Source organism: Pogona vitticeps, chromosome 2 (genome assembly GCF_051106095.1).
Source record: "Pogona vitticeps strain Pit_001003342236 chromosome 2, PviZW2.1, whole genome shotgun sequence".
In the NCBI taxonomy this organism is placed as follows: Eukaryota; Metazoa; Chordata; class Lepidosauria; order Squamata; family Agamidae; genus Pogona; species Pogona vitticeps.
The window spans coordinates 32,177,424-32,196,739 of record NC_135784.1 but is presented as its reverse complement, the minus strand read 5'-3'; the positions used below and the strand labels follow the sequence as shown (position 1 = coordinate 32,196,739).

General features: G+C 42.6%; 1 protein-coding gene across 1 annotated transcript; it reads right to left on the bottom strand.

Annotated features, from left to right (window-relative positions):
* Positions 1 to 1,075: 1,075 nt before the first annotated feature.
* LOC110088038 (E3 ubiquitin-protein ligase TRIM7) lies at positions 1,076 to 19,160 on the bottom strand. The gene is made up of 7 exons (XM_020810084.3): positions 17,918 to 19,160; positions 15,418 to 15,513; positions 11,317 to 11,547; positions 8,855 to 8,877; positions 8,065 to 8,180; positions 5,995 to 6,030; positions 1,076 to 4,702 (listed from the first exon to the last, which is right to left on the bottom strand). Exons 1-7 carry the CDS (start codon positions 18,473 to 18,475, stop codon positions 4,188 to 4,190), a joined length of 1,575 nt encoding a protein of 524 aa, XP_020665743.3. The 5' UTR covers positions 18,476 to 19,160; the 3' UTR covers positions 1,076 to 4,187.
* Between the last annotated feature and the right edge of the window lie 156 nt (positions 19,161 to 19,316).

The following is a 19,316-nucleotide window of genomic DNA, read 5'->3' as shown; positions in this document are numbered from 1 at the left end:
GCTGGCTCTGCTGGAATATTACACCCTCACATGATGCCTTTAAGAGGTTTTGGCTGGGAGAGACTTTTTTGGACTGAGGCTGCTGTCCGTCAACTCAGTAGCAGCCAAACCTTTCCATTCTACCTCAGATTCTTTTTCCCACCCTTTTCCCCCCAGACATGATTCAGTTAATGTTCTGTCTGTGTTAGCAATGGAGCCTGTCAGAAGTGGACAGTTATAGTGAAGTGTTCTGTCAGCAGTGTAACCAGTCAGTTAGTCAGTAATGAAGCAAATGAACCTGTTAAACTCAGTAATGTAACAGGTTAACATTTCCACACAACATGATGTTTGTTTTTATGTAAGGAGAACTGTGAGTAAACTGAAACATTTTATTCTTTTTCATTGCCAGAGTCTCTGAGTGAATGTATTGAGAGATTGTGAGCTAAACCAGTGGTTCTTAACCTTTGTTACTCGGATGTTTTTGAACTGCAACTCCCAGAAACCCCAGCCAGCACAGATGGTGGTGAAGGCTTCTGGGAGTAGCAGTCCAAAACCCCTGAGTAACCCAAGGTTAAGAACCAGTGAGCTAAACTAATGAATAAGAGGTTATCTACTGAAGGAGACTGTAGTTCAATCTGCTCTGTAGGTTCCTGCCAGAGCCATTTTATCTGCTGCATAATAAGAATTAATGTATTTATTATTTTATAAGGCCACAGTCCTCACACACAACTCTGCAGCTCCCACTAGGCTCTTCCCCTAAGAGGCACAGTGGGGAAATGAACTCCTAGCCAGATACCTAATGCACTGAGCTATCCAGCCGATTCTAGTTTCATAAAACATATATCCAATTAATGATATCCAGTTAAAAATATCCAGTTAAAAGAGCAGTATTTTCAGCCTATAAGGTTTGTAGCGTTTGGTTGCATTCATAGTTGATCATCATCCAGTTTAATTTTCTGTTGTGGAAAACCTGAACAATTTACACTGCTGTGTGATAAACTGGGGGGGGGGAGGAGTCCACAGAAGCCTAAAAGACAACAGATGAACCACATTTTATCCATTTAGTTACCTTAAGAAGAGCACTGCAAATGGCCTCTGAGTAATCATCAGTTTATTTACAAATTTAGTGGTTGAACTGGGAGGATTACAGGAGAGCAGTTCTAGACTGACAGCACGTCATCCGCTCAGTGCAACACTGGCAATCCCCCAATTGCACAGCACTTCTGTCAGCCGAAAATGTCCCTCCACCAGCAAACCAGTACCAATGTCCTGTCATTATGCGACTTGACCCAATTTGTATACAGATTTTCAGATGGGTTAAGAGGAACCCTTTCAGCAGTAACCAAGCCTAAGCAGATAACATGCTTTGCAATAGAACGGGCTCCGGGGGGGGGATGTTATCTGGAAAGGCCTCTCAGCACCAACTTCATTTGGAAGTTGTTTGCACACACAGCAACTCTGAAGGAATGCATTTCTGAAGAGATAATTACATGCCAATCCCAAAGAAAGGAGATCCCAAGGAGTGCAGTAACTACAGAACCATTGCTCTAATTTCCCATGCATGCAAGCAAAGTGATGCTCAAAGGGGTTGCAACAAAGACTTTTACCTTATATGGAGTGAGAAATGACTGATGTTCAAGCTGGATTCCAAAAAGGAAAAGGCATTCAAGATCATATTGCAAATATCTGCTGGCTACTGGAGCACACCAAAGAATTTCAGAAAACGATTAGTCTATGTTTTATAGACTACAGCAAAGACTTTGACTTTGTGGTTTCATAGAAGCTATGGGTTGTTCTGAAAGAAACGGGTGTGCCTCAGTGCTCGATTGTCCTGATGTGTAACCTGTATTGTGGATAAGAAGCTGCCATTTGGACAGAATATGGAGAGAGAATGGTTTCCTATAGGCAAGGCCGGGGGCCAGACAAGGGTGCATTTTATCTGTTTGATCTGTATGCAGAACATATCATGCAGAAAGATGGATTAGATACAGAAGAAGAAGTGAAAATCGGTGGAAGAAACACCCATAGTTACACTTTGTGTAACCCAGATGTTATTGGACTGCAATTCCCAGAAGTCTTCATCATCAGCTAGCTGTGCTGGATTTGCAGATATGCAGAAAGCAGCAATTACTTGAAAGAGCCAAAGCAGGATTGCTCAGCTGACAAGAAAAAAATCCATTCTTTTGAAGCATGTTACTTGACTAGACTTTTGTGGATACCTGATGTCTCACATAGCGTGATGCTCCGTTTTGAGTAGAACATAAGAGCATAAGAAGAGCCCTGCTGGATCAGGCCAAGGGCCCATCTAGTCCAGCTTCCTGTATCTCACAGGGGCCCCACAAGAGACCTCTGGGAGTACACGAGACAACTAGATAGCTGTCTCCTGATACAACTCCTGTAGTGGTAATTATGGTTGAAATCTAATGAAGGAATTTCTAGCGAAGGAATTCACATGTGGAATTTCTAGTGAAGGTTTATGTCCCTGTTTTGGAACTGTGAACAAAATTTAAAATATATACTGTGTGTATAAATCAATGCATTTCCATTGCTGCTCTTTTCTCATTGATAAGATAAAACTCAGAAGTCTTGATTATTCATTAAGACTACATGTGTTCATGAGAATGACACATTCTGTGGATAATTCACATGTTCAAGTCCTGCCCAGTGCATTATATATTCTACAAGTTAAGATCATTTTCTTGTTACCCTTTGGTAAAGATGTTAAGACCTCAATCCAGATGAGAACCTGCATGATAGGTAGGGAAGGTTTAAAGCGCTTCTCATCTGAGTTTCTGCTGTTTCAAAATTTGGCATTACTATCCCACAGAGGCCTTTGAAAAAACCTTATTAGCACCAGTGAAGTTTTTCTTTGTTTTTTTTCCCTACATGAATAAGGTGCTGGTGCATGTGCGCTAATAAAACCAACAGTGGGGCTTTTACTTCCCCCATCAGGATGCTGCTCATGTTCAAATCAGAGCCGTGTACACTTGCACAAAGGTAAGAAAAGAAAAGAAAAAGAAAACACCATACAAGTCCCTATTCTCCCCGGCTACCTTGTGCTGAGCGCTCCCCAAGGGGGAGCAACAGGTGATAAACTGGATGCTCAACCTCACCAAACTTGCCATTGCCTCAACCACCCCTATAATTTCTTCCTTGGTTGTTTCTCCCTCTCCCCTTTGCCAGAGCACCAGAAGCATCATATCTGCAATGGAAAGACAGATTTGGAAATCTGGCAGGGAGAAGTTTCAGGGGAAGGTAGCTAGCAAAGAAGGGAAAGGGTTAAGCACCCTGTTCCCCTACCCACCTTTCTCTTGCACATCTCCCCTCTCACACGGTTGAGCAGAAAAGAAATGGCATTTGGAACTTAAAAGCATGCGTTGATCACAGAACATGCAAATTTGGCATAATTTTCTTCTCTCTATCACAGTCCCCAGATCATAAATAGTAGTACCCAGTATGACAGGACGGGGGGAGATAGGCTGGTGCCCTTCAGATGTTTGGGGTTACAACTACTATAGCCACCAATCAAGGGAGAAGCTTGAAAGAAGAATTTCCCCACTGGCTACCAATGGAATTAAAATCCTGAACCTAGAATCGTTTCTGGCCACTGTTGGCTTTGGAACTTTAATTCAAAAAAGGAACTATTCCCAACCGTTGGCTGAGATGAGAAAAGCTGCAGCCCCATATCTGGAGGGCATGGGATTATAGTTGCCCACCCTCATTTTAGCAGTGATGAAATGAAATGATGGATAAAGATTGCATCTCATTAAGAAAAATGCCTTCTAACTTTCAGGTGAGCAAGAAAAATAAACAGTCTCATGTCTAGCACCAGTCATAATGAAGTGAGGCTGGGTTCTGAAAAAAGCACCTCAAAAATTAAGGCTTCTTACTTTAGTGCCTGGATGTCTGTGGCAAACCAGCTGTGCCACTCATGGCCTTCCACCCATTTAGAAACACCTCTTTTCTTGCCGTGAGCGGACAAGCAGGCAAACACACACACACAGCCAACGTGCTCCAGTCTAAACGCCACAATGCACTGACATCCAAAGCGCTGTCTCTGCAGCCACCAGTCACGCTTCATGGTCATGCAACCAGTCCTCAGTGATCACCACCAGTAAGGTTGGCATGAAAAGCAAGCGACATTATGCCAGGTTGTGTGCGCAACATACAGCAGCCCACTGCCTTGCAAACGATGCATCCTACTCATTTCAGGAACAAAGTTTAATGTAAGTCACAGTGGAACAAACTGAGAAGAGCGGAAACACCTTCTCCATGAAGGCAACATTAAAAGTAAAGATGTGCTGCATATTTTCAGCATTGTAGAAGGACACCTCTTCTCCCTCGTAGTCTAAGTAGACTCTAACTTTGGTGAGCTTTTCAGCCAGGAAAATCGGAGTACGTTGAGGGGAGGTGACGGCCCAGTATCGCCCGCCATTTTGTTGCAAGGCCCAGATTCCCTCTTCAGGACAAAACTGAGTCAGTCCTTTCCTTCGCACCGATTCCTTGGCAACGCCAAAGGCCCAGCCATCTGCAGACCCTACCTCCACTTCCCAGTAATGCCTGCCTGAGGTAAAACCCTGGGTGGCCAGGACTCGAGAGTTGGTGTCAAAGCGCTTGGGGTTGTCGGGTAGATCTTGCCTCCTGCAGCCCATCTTCACACCCTTGAAGTCTGCCGAGAGGATGAGGAGGTGGTTGGCTGTCTCTGGGTCCAGAAGCAGCTCCTCTAGTATGCAGGATAACAGCATTAAGTCAACAGTCACAAGTGCCACAACAATAGTGAAAAAGGTGTGAAGGGATATAGAAATTATAGTTCTACTTCCCCTATGTTTTACAAAGGGTGGTCACTTGCATGTCATGAAGAAAGGGGAAATGCATTACCAAGTACAAGGATTCCTGTTTGGATAAAACTGGATGTACATAAGAGGTATCGTGGTATATAGTGGACTAGAACTCAAGAAAACTCGGTTCAAATCCTTGCCTGGCCATGGAAACTCCGTGGGGATGGCAATTGTAAACTACTCCTTGAACATCTTGCACAGTTCAAAAATTCTTTTAGGGTCACCATAACCCAGACATGACTTGATGACACATACCAAATAATTTCTAGGTATGCATACAAAATTAGAAATAACCAGTTCAATTCAAATGGAATTACACTCTATTTCACCTGAGCTATGAACTGCTAAAGGGACGTGGTGGCGCTGTGGGCTAAACCGCAGAAGCCTATGCTGCAGGGTCAGAAGACCAGCAGTCGTAAGATCGAATCCACGCGACGGAGTGAGCGCCCGTCGCTTGTCACAGCTCCCGCCAACCTAGCGGTTCGAAAGCATGCAAATGCGAGTAGATAAATAGGGACCACCTCGGTGGGAAGGTAACAGCATTCCGTGTCTAAGTCGCACTGGCCATGTGACCATGGAAGATTGTCTTTGGACAAAACGCTGGCTCTATGGCTTGGAAACGGGGATGAGCACCGCCCCCTAGAGTCGAACACGACTGGACAAAAATTGTCAAGGGGAACCTTTACCTTTACCTTTACCTATGAACTGCTATGATGCTTGTGCCCTGTCAAGTCAGTTCTGACTGCTGGACTTTCTACTGCTGAACAGCTCTTGCTATCTTCTTTAATTTCTAGTTTTATTATATATTATTTATTTATTTCATTAGTTTTTGTTGTGTTCATATATCATTTGATTTAATAACATCTTCTAAGTGTATACATTGAATTGGAGAAGTAATGCAATATAATGTCAGTCATATTCTTATAAAAAGTTATATTAATATTTTCTTCTCTTCAGGACCAATACGATAATTATGAGCTACTAAACTCTGACAACATTCAGGCATTACAGAGAACAGAATGCTGGCAAAGAGAGTTTCTTTTTTAGCACTAATACTGAAAAGTTTTCCTTTCAAATCATTTCTGAGTGTATTTGGTTCAACAAATAGAGACCTGTTTTGAATGTAGATGGATATAATTTAGTTTGTCAGAAGCTCTATTTCGTTTTTAGCACTTACCTTTTTCACCTTTCCCCAGTTCATCCCGCAGGTGATCTGAAATAAGTACCCCATCAGTACAAGTTTGGATTAAACAGTATCCAAAAAAGTTTTCATTCAAATGTGCTGTAGTATTACTTAATATTTTCCCCAGCAGTTTGCACCCCATCCAGAGTCTGCAAAAATGCCCTTTTTAACCATCTGGTTCTATCTGGAATACTCAAGAATATGACCATCTGTCTGTCTGTCTGTCTGTCTGACTTCTATACCACCCATCTTGCTACATCCAGGAAAAGCAAGGAAAAAGAGGCTAGAGAGGATGTGTGAGGAAAGGGCCATCTCCCAAAATCAGAGGCTGAAGAGAGTCCCCCTCCCTGCTTCCTTCACATCATAGGCATCCTTCAGTCTCGAGAGACTATGGTAACATGCTCTGAATCGAGGAGTGTCCTCTCCAGAGCATGAAGCCTTGGTAAGGTAATATGGAGGATAGGCTGTTACCCAAGCAGCAGATTCCCCCCTCTCCACATTGCTGAAATGGTCCAATGGAAAGGCAAGAGCCAATACAACTGGTTCCAGCAACGTCGCAGGTGTTTGCAGAACGACACATGCTGCCTTCGGGACTCCAGCTCCGGATTTTGCTTCGAGGTTGACTCCTGAAGCCTTTTCCATGTGTGGATATAGCCACAAGGCAGTGGAGGTTTGAAATTGGAGTTTTCCTTCTCCTAGATGGGCTGCCTTCCATGGCTGACGAGCCCCACCTACCCGGCCTGCTCTTTAATACTGTGGAAGTATGATCTGATCCTTAAAACTTTCCTGACTCCCCGGCTCATACAAATCTCATTGCCTTTCCTATTTACCATATTAAGGCCAGATACAAAATTTGAGAATTTCGCTGACTACTAGAACAAGGTGGGAAGCCTACAGGGTTCGCCTGGCTTCATGTGGGACACAAGGGCAGAAAAACCAGGAGAAAGGGAGGCAAGAGAGAGGAAGAGACAAAGGAATTGAATTAAAGGAGTGAGAGAGACAGGAAAAGTGTAACAGGAAAGGGGGGGCAGAAAGAGAGGAGAAAAATTTGTAGCAGAAAAGTAAGCACAAGCGGGAAAGGGGTGGAAGAAAGTATGAGGGGGGAAGGAGTGGACAGAAACAGAATGAGAGCAGCAAAGAAAGTGCCAGAAAAAGAATGAGTGGGGGAGAAAAAGGGGCGGCATAAATGGTGAGGAGCAGAAAACCTTCTCATGCCTCAGTTACTCTAAAAAAAAATGAAGTCCTTGTCAAAAAGAAGAAAAAAGAAAAGAAAAAAATCATGCCTGCCTTGGAACATGATAAAAAGCCTGCAGATTCAGATGAGAGATCCATCTGGTACTGTGGGGAGAAAGAACATTTGTTCCCCATATATTTTGGACTGTGATTTCCATCTTCCTCACTTAGCCTAGGCAATGGTACAGGATGGTGGGAGGTGTTGTGCAAAAAATGCAGAAGGCCAAAGTTTCCTCGCCCTGTAATAAAGGATAGTAGGATTCTTGTATCCATGGGGAATCAGTTCCATAATCTACTGTGAATGCCTGAAACAGTGGATAGTAGTAAACCCTATATACAACATATAAGGAAGTGGGACAAACGCCACAAGGGAGTGGAACAAAGGTCAGAAGGCCCATGGTCTTGTCTGTTATATACTGTATTGGGTTGTGGTAAATGGCGGATAACTGAAACAGCGGGTACCAAACCCGCAGATACAAGGATGCTACTGTAGTCCCCAAAACAAAGGCCAACTAGATTCCTTCACAAACCCATATATGTGACAATCATTACATTCCACTCTTCTCCTTTTCTATTTTGTCTACATCATTGTAAAGAGAACCAGCTTGCATGTGGCACCTATAGCTCTTCTCAGTCTTTACAGCAGCTGTTCATTGACCACAATGGCAGGTCATAAAGCTTATATTATTCTGTTGCATCATATTGTTGTTCCAGCTCCAGTTATTATTTTCTGACATAATCCAAGCTTCCAAACCACAATAACCCAAAACTGCTTCATCAAATGTCAAAATAAGAATTGTATTTAAATGGAAAGGTTATCCTTTTTCTTACCTTTGAATTTCTTTAGTGCGCTCTTGAGGACCACAGTCTTCACAGTGAAATTGCAGATATGGCCCTTCATGTCAGAAGAAACAAAGATGGGCTTCGGACATTTAACGTCATCACTTCTACCAGTTAAAAAAGAGGATTGCAAGACAGTTGATGGACTCAGCTGATTCTGACACAAACAGGCATAACCTTGCTTTACTACTTAAGTACATTTTCACATTACAAGGCTTAAATCACCTTTAATTTTCACTTGCATAATTCTTTTAAAATGGGAATTTCATGGGAAAGGTATGGGGGAGAAGAGGGATACTTTTATAATGCAGTCTAAGTGGAGTGGCCTCCACAATTTCCTAAACTTTGACAGATCCACTTGAAGAACAACACTCTGTGAACAACACTCTTAGCCTAGTCCATAAGGGACAGCCAGCCCGCCTGTTTAAGACTTCCAGGCCGAGAAGCATTGCATTCTACCCCAGTGTCTCAAGAACTGAATTTCATGTCACATAAATATCAACAGCATAACTCTTTATCCAGCGTCTGCTCCCTTTTTATACTGGACTCCTGCCAGTTGTGTTGCTTATGCAGGGAAAGGAAATTAGAGACCATCAGAGAAGAGAGAGATCGTATTTGCCCTGAGTCCTGGGAGAAGTTACAATGAGCTTGGGATCTATGCTGACTCAAGGAGATTTGCTGCAGTAGGTCCCCGGGACTGTCCTTCTCTGAATGGATGGCACTGACCTTTCAGTTAATTCATGGGAAAAGAACAAGAGAGGGTGGAAATGGAGCTCCGTACCTGACAATGACACTGGTCACATCCTAGAAGAGAAACAGAAGAAGCAGGAAAAAGTGAGATAGAAGAGGACTGCAATTCTTATAGGTTCTCTGCAGTGAGAATTCCAGCAACAGTCTTCTAGAATAGATTCTACTTCTAGCCCCCACCCTCTCTCTTGATCCAAGGATTTGAAATGTCTAGACCGGAGATGAAGCATATGTAGCCATCGAGATTTGGCTGGGCTACAACTCTCCTTATCCCTGGCCTAGCCTATATGACATTTCCCACAGGTAAAGGGAAATGACATTATACAGTAGAGGAAATTTCAGTAGTGTCACCTACCCTCTGGAAATTTTCTCTTCTGTTCACCTGTTGAAGATACGGGAGCATTGTCCTCCATTTCATGTGGCTACCCTCATACTGTCTGCAGGAGGTCATTTCATCCTGACACATTCATCAGAGCCAGCCGTAGTGGGACAACTGCCTCAGACAGCAAATGGTAGAAGGTGGCAGCAGTAACAGCATGGCACCAGGAGAGAGAACCATGTGCTAAGTCATCTTACCTGCAGCCCCTAAATTAGCCTGTTGATGCCATCACGTTGTCTCAGTGTTGAAATAAGGGTCAGTTTCCAAGTCAGTCAGCTTCTATCCATGCAACAGAGAGGGTACGATCTAGTCCTTGGGCAGCAAAAATGTCTTTGGTTCAGCCCTGCTCACATCCTGATCAATGTGACAGGATTGTGGTGGTAATAAAATCACCAGGGGAAAAGAACTATATAAAGACTTTTCCCTTCAGGCAAGCTTTCTCTCAGTGATGGGCAACATGAGTGACTTTTTAGACGGATTGTTGTGCACTACTGCTCTGAGTGGGTCTTTAGTACTACTTAAGCATCTCTAAGTGCGGCATTTGTTTGTTCCTTTTTAAGATTTGCATACATATTGCTTTAGCTCTAACATGGTCTTTTAATTATGTAAGCTGCCTCTTTATACTAATTGTTCTTAGCTTCAAATATCGTCATGTAGTGATGAAAACCACCATTGTATACTCAGTCTTTAGAGGAAAGGTGGGGGTTAAATAAATAAATAAATAAATAAATAAATAAATAAATAAATAAATAAATAAATAAATAAATAAATAAATAAATGCCACCCAGAGTAGACCTTTGGTCTAGATTATTTATTTTTAATGAATGAATGAATGAATGAATGAATGAATGAATGAATGAATGAATGAATGAATGAATGAATGCCACATGAAGAATCTTAGAAGAAGGCAGGAATAAAAATGCTATTTAATTGAATCTAATACGATCTTGTTTGGGAAAAGATTGTCAGTGGTCGATCTCAGTGCATGCTTCACCACATAGGAGGCATCGCTGGTGATGCCCTCAGCACAGCCTCCTGAAATGCAGCCATCTCCAGACAAGAATGTTGCAGCCTTTAAATAGGACCAAGAAACTCTACAGCATGGAAACATTGGCTGTAACCTGAGAACACTAATGAGTCGGCCAAGACAGAATTGCCCTTCTGCACGGCCATTTTCAAGTAGCGGACAATATTTTAAACTGTTGTGACTTTTTAATAAGCAGCCAGCTTCAGTCTTGTTTTGAAGGGGCCATTTCATTAAATACACCAAGGACAGGTGGCAGGTTTTTTTAAAACCCCTGCTTCTCCTATGTTTTAAACAACATTTCAATCTGCAGACACTCATAATTTTTAGCTTCAGGCTGGAAAGAGTCTCACCTGCAGATTTCTGCAGCTCAAGCTACCTGTAAAGTATTGCATAAAAATAAGCACTACAATGTTCGTTGCACACACAAGGAAGAGATTTATTGAAATTAAATAAAATACTTCACTTTGTAGGTTCTACCACAAACTTACTATTCTGGTCTGTCATTCCCCAACCCAGTATGACATTTGCTTTCCCGGGAGGTGGGGGTGGGTGGGCCTGGCCCAAAGTGAGGTCTCTAAATAAGGAAGGGATGTTCAGTCGACTACATCAGCTTACAGTAGGTTTTACAAGTTTGTGGCAAACTGACTGTGTACAGCCTGTATAATGCATCAGGTAACGATCTGCCTGAGCCATAAGTTAAATATTAATTAATTAATTAATTAATTAATTAATTAATTAATTAATTAATTAATTAATTAATTAATTAAATAACTCAGACAAAACAATTACAGCTGCTCCCTTGAGGGCACTGAAATCTAAAGCCCAGAAGCCATTCAAATTGTGATATATTTCCCCATGTGATCACACCCTTCTTCATTCTTTTTTGGATAAGGGCATCACATGATCTCTTTTTTTTTCCTTGAGGGGATTTGCACCCACACCTCAAAGGAGCGTGGATGGGAGATGATGCCATTTGTCTCAGGGGCCAAAATGGTTAGCTACAGTTCTGTGAGTTGCAGAAGCTGATGGTGACAACATGCCAGCCCTTGTAACAAGAGTTCTGGGATGCGTGGAAACTCTCCGGGCTTACCTTGAGGAAATCAAGTACTGGCTCTTGGGCTTTATCCTCCAGATCAGCAATCAGCTTGTTGAGGAGCGAAATCTCCTTGGAGAGCTCCGTGATGTTCTCATTCTGCCTCTTGATGATGCCCTTCTCCATCTTGTCCAGCTGGCCCAGAAGGAGCTGCTCTTGCTCGTGCAGAAACTGACGCAGGCCCTCAAATTCAGAGAGGACCTTCTGTCTTTCTACCTCGATGGTTTTCTTTTAAAACAAAAAACGAATGAGGGAAATTAAGAAAGGATACCCCGTGTGGTATATAGTGGACAGAGTGCTGGATGAGGTCTTAGAAGAGCTGGGTTCAAATCCCAACTCAGCCACAGAAAATCACTGGGGGTGGGGGCAGATGGGACACATCCTATTTGCTCCTCTTCCAGAAGTGGTTCCATTGCTCATTGATTTGGGTTAGTTTAATGCCTTGGTTCTTAACCTTGGGTTACTCAGGAGTTTTGGACTGCAACTCCCAGAAGCCTTCACCACCAACTGTGCTGGCTGGGGTTTCTGGGAGTTGCAGTTCAAAAACATCCGAGTAACAAAGGTTAAGAACCACTGGTTTAATGGATTTACAGGAAGTTACTGGAGACTGGAATTGATCCCTTCCACCTGCCTTCTACTTAAGGACTATTGTCCTTCACTAATTAGGAATCTTTCTTTCTTTCTTGAAGGCTGATTCATTTCAGATTTGTTAAACCTCTCTGTTTCTTTGTCCCGAACAAGCCTGGTTCCAATGGCGTGTTGTACGGTTTGAACTCCGCTGGCAGCAGCTGCGATGCCATCTGTGGCAGTGCCTTACCTCTATCTTCCCCCTTGTGGGAGGGGAAGAGACAAGGGAAAGGGGAAGGGGTGGAGAATCAGGAGGCCATGAGAGGAAAGGAAGAGGAAGGAGCCGCAGCAATGATGGCAGGACGGTGTGCCAAGGCCAGTTCATAAGCACAAAGTGAAGGGCAGAGGCTGATGACATCATTTCTCCCACGCCTCGACACTCGAGCCACAGAAAAAATAAAATAATTAGGGACAGCCGAACGACAGTACCGGTGGCAGCTCCCCTCAGCAACTTTCCCTCAGGAAAGTTTCAGTACAATCGTGCAAATGCGCCATAAAAGAACGAAATGTTTCGCAACAGTACTGGAACAACAACAACAACAAAAAGCAGAAGCCTCCAAGAGGGCAAGAAATGATGCGGAGTTAGCGTTGTGGAGGGGTAAAAGATTTGGTAATGGTTGTACATCGTGTAACTGCAAATTTAAGATGCAAAATCAATGGGGCACAACTAGAAAACATTTCGCTCGTGTGACTGCGGCCGCAATCTGAGCCACATATCTTCTGGAGATGAGCCCTTGGAGGCTTTAAAAATGTTTTCACAGGAGCTGTCATCAGTTTATCTAATATTTGGCTATTCCTGGTGGTTGAACTAAACAAAAATCCCAACTCTCTGATGGGGGCTTGCCATGCCGCCGTTTCCCCTTGTTTTTCCTAGACAAACAGAAACTCTTTAGGTTTCAAAAGAAGGTGAATGGGGGGCCGAGGGGGGTGCAGAGTGCTTAGTGGCCCTTTGTTTAAGGAGTAAGAAGATGAATTCCAAACTGCTGCCTGAGGATGAAACCACACCCTCCTTTCCACAAAGCTTTTGCATCTGTATCTATCTTAAGAAGCCAACCTGCCCCAACCATGGACATGAGACTTTGGGACTCTGATATATAATTTGTTCTGAACTACCCACAAGATCTTGGTGCACAGCCTGAGGAAGACGAATGATCATCAAAAGCTGTTTTTTAATTTTTTTAGTAGTCTAATGAAGGTATCACCTTCTATTGTTGTGGCAACCAAATAGCCCTTTTCTGATTTTTACATCAAGTTAGTACAGTAATAAAGAAGTCTGGACAGCAAATGGCAGGAAAGGATAGGAAGTAGAGTATGTGTTTTATTTCCAGAAAATAGACACCTTGTTGAGATTTCCTTAACCTTTTAACCTAGGTTTCTAGTCTGCTCATATAATGCGTTCCTCTGTGAATCTGTTTAATCCTTAAAAGATAGGTAGGAAAGATGTGGTTTCCAAGAGTCAAAGTGCAGCCCACTATTTTCGTTTGTTTTCCAAACTTTATTATTCTCCCCCCCCCCCAAAAGAAAAGGCTGAAAAAGTTCTCTCATGCTTTCTAGGGGACATCGAGATAATTTTGCCATATTTTAAGGCATCCTCAGTTATCCTTCACAGACTCCAACAATCTCCCCCCATGCTTTGATTTGCTTTGGGTGGTTTTTTTTTTAATCAGCTACTCGTGGACAGAAGGGATTTTCTAATTAAAAGAACAATTCTATGGTTGCAAGAAAAAACTGGGGAGGGGGTTGAAATAATTGGACATGAGTATAGCTCTCCCAAGTACAGAGATGGGCACGTCTAGTCTCCCAGGACTCTGATAGATGCCTACCCATGCTTTGAAAACTAACAACATACATCTGTCTCAGTTTACCTGAACTATCAGCTATAAACAGATTTAGTAATCATTGAGTTGGAAGGGGCCTATAAATCCAACCCCATACTCAATGCAGAAATCAAAGCAGATCTCACAGAGGGTTGTCCAATTTTCTCTTGAATGCCTCCAGCATTGGAGGGCTCTCTACCTCCTGAGGTAAATGGTTCCATTGTTGTACTGCTCTAACAATTCAGATGTTTTTCCTGATAGTAAGCCTAAATCTGGCTTTCTGTAGCTTGAGCCCATTATTACATGTCCTGCGCTCTGGGACAACTGAGAAAAGATCTTGCCCCTCCTGTGTATGGCTACCTTTCAAGTAATGGCTGTCAACCTGCTTTAAAAGTGGAATAGATATATCCTTTGAGATTAAGGCCATCAATAACTATATACAGTATCACCTGTAGCATCAGAGGCAAATGCCTCTGTACATCCACTGCTGGAGAGCTGCAATACCCCTCAGGTCCTAGTGGTAGGCAAAGGGTTAGACACAATGTGAAGAGAATGTTGGATTCGATTTGTATTTCGTCTGACCCACCATGATTTCTCTTATGTTCGCTTACATTCTGGCAAGAGAGGAAGCTTGGCCAAATGCCAGGTTGTGGGAAGCAAAGAGGTGCTAGCTAGCAATGCCAGGCAGGCATTCCTGGGGCAGACATTAAACATAGTCTGACAGTTTCTGATGAGTGCTTCAATATTTTACCTCTTTTGTTATCTAGTTCAAAAAAGAGAGGGAACTGTCATCTCAGGATGTAGAAAATATAAGGTTCTTTATTTCAGTGTAAAATACTCGACACATTTTGGCCTGTCAGCCTTCTTCAAGGGCGTGTTTATTAAACTCTAATTAACTGTTCCCCTGTTACTTTGGTCTGTAACCAGCTCCATGAAATCAACTCAATTTCAACTTAAAATTATATTGTCTACATCCTGGGACTGCAGTTCTACCGGGTTTTTGATCTAGATTTCCTTCTGTTATATCCTCTTTTGTTATACTGTAATTTTCTGCCCTGTGCTTTGACAGTAGCTTGACATGCAGGCAACGGGTGCAGGAAATCATGAGGATCTCTACGTCCAAACTGCCTGACATTCACCTGAACCCTAAGCTACTCTTGCAAGGAAGACAACCAAGGGCAGATTCCCTCTTCCCAGCTGGCAATCTAACTTGACTCCCTTTAAAAGTTGTCAGTCTTATATCCTCATCTGCATTTTATTGTGTTTTAATGATGTAAGCCACCCTGGGTCCTTTTTAAGAAAAAAGGTGGGGTGAGAATATTTTTAAACAAACAAAAAATAAATAAATAGTGTATTGTGATTGACAGTTGGACAGCTCAGTGGTTTAGATATCTGGCTGTGGAGCCAGCAGTTGGGAACTTGATTGACCCCTGTGCCTTCCTGTGAGTAGAGCCAGAATTAGGCAAGTTACACAGTCCCAGGGCACACCCACTTCTGCATATTCTCTACCTGGAAAATTCTGGAAAGGGTTGTCAGAACTCAGAAATGACTTGACAGCACATTGTTGTTGTTGTTGTTGTTGTTGTTGTTGTTGTTGTTGTTGTTGTTGTTGTTGTTGTTGTTGTTGTTGTTGTGCCTGACAGCAGATACCTACCAAGAGATCCTGGCTTTTCTTGTCATCTTGTGTTTTGAATTCCAGAAGCTCTTGCCTCTCTTTTTTCAAGAAATCCAGACGGTTCTGAATTTGTTCCTAAGATCCAAAACATACAATGGTTTTATTTTTAAAAAAAATTTTTTTTTTTAAAAAAAAGTCACTTCTCAAAGGCAGCTGATGAGGATAATTTCACACATTCCCATCTTCAAGTGAGACCTTTAACTGGCAATTCAGGCAGTGTCAAATTTTGCATCAAGTCTCCAGGGCTCCCATTCAAAGCCACAGAGCACGGAAAAAGTTCCTTTTTGATGATTACAAGTAAAGCCAAGAAGATGGAGAGATTCCGGTAGTCCAAATAAAGGAACCTTTTTGAGATCAAAAGAGTAGGGGCAAGCTCTGTGTCCTGAAAGAGGAGCTGCTGGATACCTCAGTGGTTTAGGGTCTCAGTTCGGATTCCCCACTAGGCCTCCTTGTCAGGGGCTGGCCATTTCCAGCTCTGCAGTTCTAAGGTTGTGGTTGTTTTGTATTTCTGTTGCGAGCAAATTGGAAAGGTAGCTATATAAAAGCTAATATTCAAAAAATGGGTGTTTGGGTGTGCATGTGTAAAACATTCTTATCAACAAGGGTTCCATTAGATTCGGATCCTCCTCACCCCACACCACTTCAGCTCCATTAAAACAAAAATAAAAACGTTAGAAGATACAGCCATCTCTCTCACACACAGAAACCATTACTTTTTTGTTCATTTGTTTCATTTAAATCTAGCCTTTCAGGAAGGTCAAGATGATGTACATGGCCCCACTTTATACTCACAACAAGCCTGTGATTGCAGGTCAGGCTGAGTTTGGGTGACTGACCCAAGGCCACACACATTGAGCTTCACAGCTGAGTCTGTATATGATCCTAGTCCAGCGTTCTTGAGTTGCTACGCCACACTGACTCTCTGACAAGTGCATTGTTTTTGTGGCCTCTTGGTATGAGGGAAAGTTTTGCAGCAGGGGTGAAGAAGCCCTAGATATGTGCATGGAACAACTTTCCCCACATCTGGGGGTGCATCAGGCCATCTGCTCTTCAGTCCTGCCATCTTTATCAGCTGGACACTCTATTTTAAGTAACTATTTGCACCAATAAGATGACGAGCAAACTTAGCTCCTGCTCTCCAGAGAATCCGTGTCAGCCTGAGATCTTATTCCTGCCTTGGGAAACCTCCCTCCTAAAAATAGATCAGGAATTCAGCTACTTGTTTAACCTTTTCCTGTCTGACAAGGGCAAACTTGACAGGTGCACTTTATCAAATCCATGCACAACTCAGATTTTGTGCATGGATTTTAGACTAACAAACCAGAGCCTTTAAACCCTACATGTGGCCTTCAACATTTCCTAGCAATTCTCATCTTGTGCCACTAACAGAAATGTGATATGTGGAACTTTGTTAGAATATTATTGATAGTATTTATATATTCCATTGGTGGGGGGATACCCACAAGAGACTTATCAAGTGAGGGTACTAACCTCCATGCCAGGAACAACTTCACTGGATGATTTCTGGTTAACAGACAGTGAAGTTCGCAAGAGCAGGCTATACTGTTTTTCTGTACATTTGGCAAGCCTGCAATATAGCTATTTCTAAACAACTCGAAAGCTCAAACGGTAAAGAGTCTTGTGACACTTAACAAACTAACAGATGCTAATCTTCCTTAATGAAAAGGCATAGAGTAACAAAAGCTTTTTTTCTTCCTTACTAAAAACCATAGGTTGGAAGAGAGTTATAGGAAAAAAACCAAATCCAACTTTTGGTTTCATGCATATAGGCAGCCTCCTTGTTCCTGTAGGCTTTAGACACCCCACATCAACATGCTATCTGCCACAAATAGGGCAAGGACAAAGGACTTGTGTTCTTCCAAATGTTATTGAACTACAATTCCCATCATCCCTGTACCTTGTATGGCATCTGTAGAACTTGATGGGAGTTGAAGTTGAACATGGGAAGAGTCATGGATGCCCCAGCACATGGTGCTTCGTTATCTTTCTTCCCTCATGGCACTTATCTCATGAAAAATCTAAAGGAAAAGGTACAGCTGCGGAGCAAGATCTCTCTTGTGATGGGAGTTTGGTCTTCTCAACCCGAATGACCCAGAAACCACAGTCCCGCTGATCTAGTGCATGAAGTGAGGCTGGGCAGAGTAGACTGATATCCTATGGTTTCAGTGTCCCTAACAGAGCATGAACTTCAGAACAACGTGTTTCACCACCACCACCCACAGACTTTGTTTTTTTTCTCTAATTTCAAGCAACTTGGATGGAGGACTGACGTTCTGTCTACAAAACAGTCTCAAATTCCACCGGAAAGGAAATTTCCATCAGAAAGAAATTGCACTCAGTATTGAGAAAGGCGTTTCCACTTTAAAAGCTTTCCACATTTTCAGGGGAAAGCCATGTTTTGAGCTTGGACACATTATCTATCCAGAGGAATGAGTCACACTGCTATATATATATATACCTTGTACTCCTGGGCAGCCTCTTCTACAGGCACCACGCTGTGAGGCCGGTGGTCCCGAGAGCGGTCGCACACCACACAGATGGTCCTCTGGTCATCCTTACAGTAAAGCTTAAGCGCCTCCTTGTGCTTCTCGCAGATGCCATCTTCCTCCAGGCCCTTCCCGCCGCGCAAAATGAACTGGCTGATGATCTCGGCCATGTTGGCCAGCTGCCGGTTGGGCCTGAAGTTCTTCTCTTTGAAAACCTCTCGGCATTGCGGGCAAGGGAATTCTCCCTCCAGGCTCTTCCAGCTTTTGGCGATGCAGGCTCTGCAGAAGTTGTGTCCGCACTCGATGGACACGGGGTCTTTGAAGTACTCCAGGCAGACCGAGCAAGTGGCTTCGTCTTGGAGGTTCCCCGGGAGGAAAACGGCAGCCATGGCTCCTTCCTGGCCAGCAGAACGGCTGTCGTCGTTGTCGTCCTCTTCTCCTGTAACAGCAGCGTACAGAGAACGAATGCTTGGCACCAAACGCAAGGTGGGTTTTCCCGTGTCAGAAGCCAGCTGGTGTGGCGAGGTCATCTCTACAGCGTTTCTGGTTTCTTAAATTGGCAACAAGCCAATCCCTGGACTGGATATGAATTCTTCAGGCCTCTTTAGGGTGTGGAGGAAAATGAAAATTGCCTTATCACCAGGCATCTGTCCGAATGGGGAATGGAGAACAAACAGAACCTGACCAAGTCCACGTGACTGGTGATATTTCATCAGCAGAGCTCAGGAGAGAAAGTGATTCATTTCTAACAATAGAGCCGGGAAGGTACAAGCTTGCCAGAAAAATCGTCCCCTTTGACCTGGAGGTTGTTTTTTTACTTATCCCAGATAAATAAGCCTTCATGGTCGAATACTTCCTGGAGTGCTTGTTTAACAAAGCAGCAGTTGCATTGACCATGTTTCCCCGAAAATGAGACAGGGTCTTATATTAATTTTTGCTCCAAGAAACCTGCATAAAACAGCTAGAAGCATAAACCTGACAGCATGATGTAGAACAAGTGGGGTAGCTTAAGGTTGTCAGGGGGAACATATCACCATTAAAATATTATTGGACTAAATAAATAAATAAATAAATAAATAAATAAATAAATAAATAAATAAAAATAAAAATAAAAATAAAAATAAAAATAAAAATAAAAATAAAAATAAAAATAATAATAAAAATAAAAATAATAATAATAATAATAATAATAATAATAATAATAATAATAATAATAATAATACACAATACACAATACACAATACACAATACACAATACATAATACATACTGTGTCATGAAGTTGTTTCAAAATTATGACAGCTCTCACATGATTTTCTAGGCACAGAGCACTATGCCAGTGTTGTATAGTAATCAGATGGACTCAAGAAAC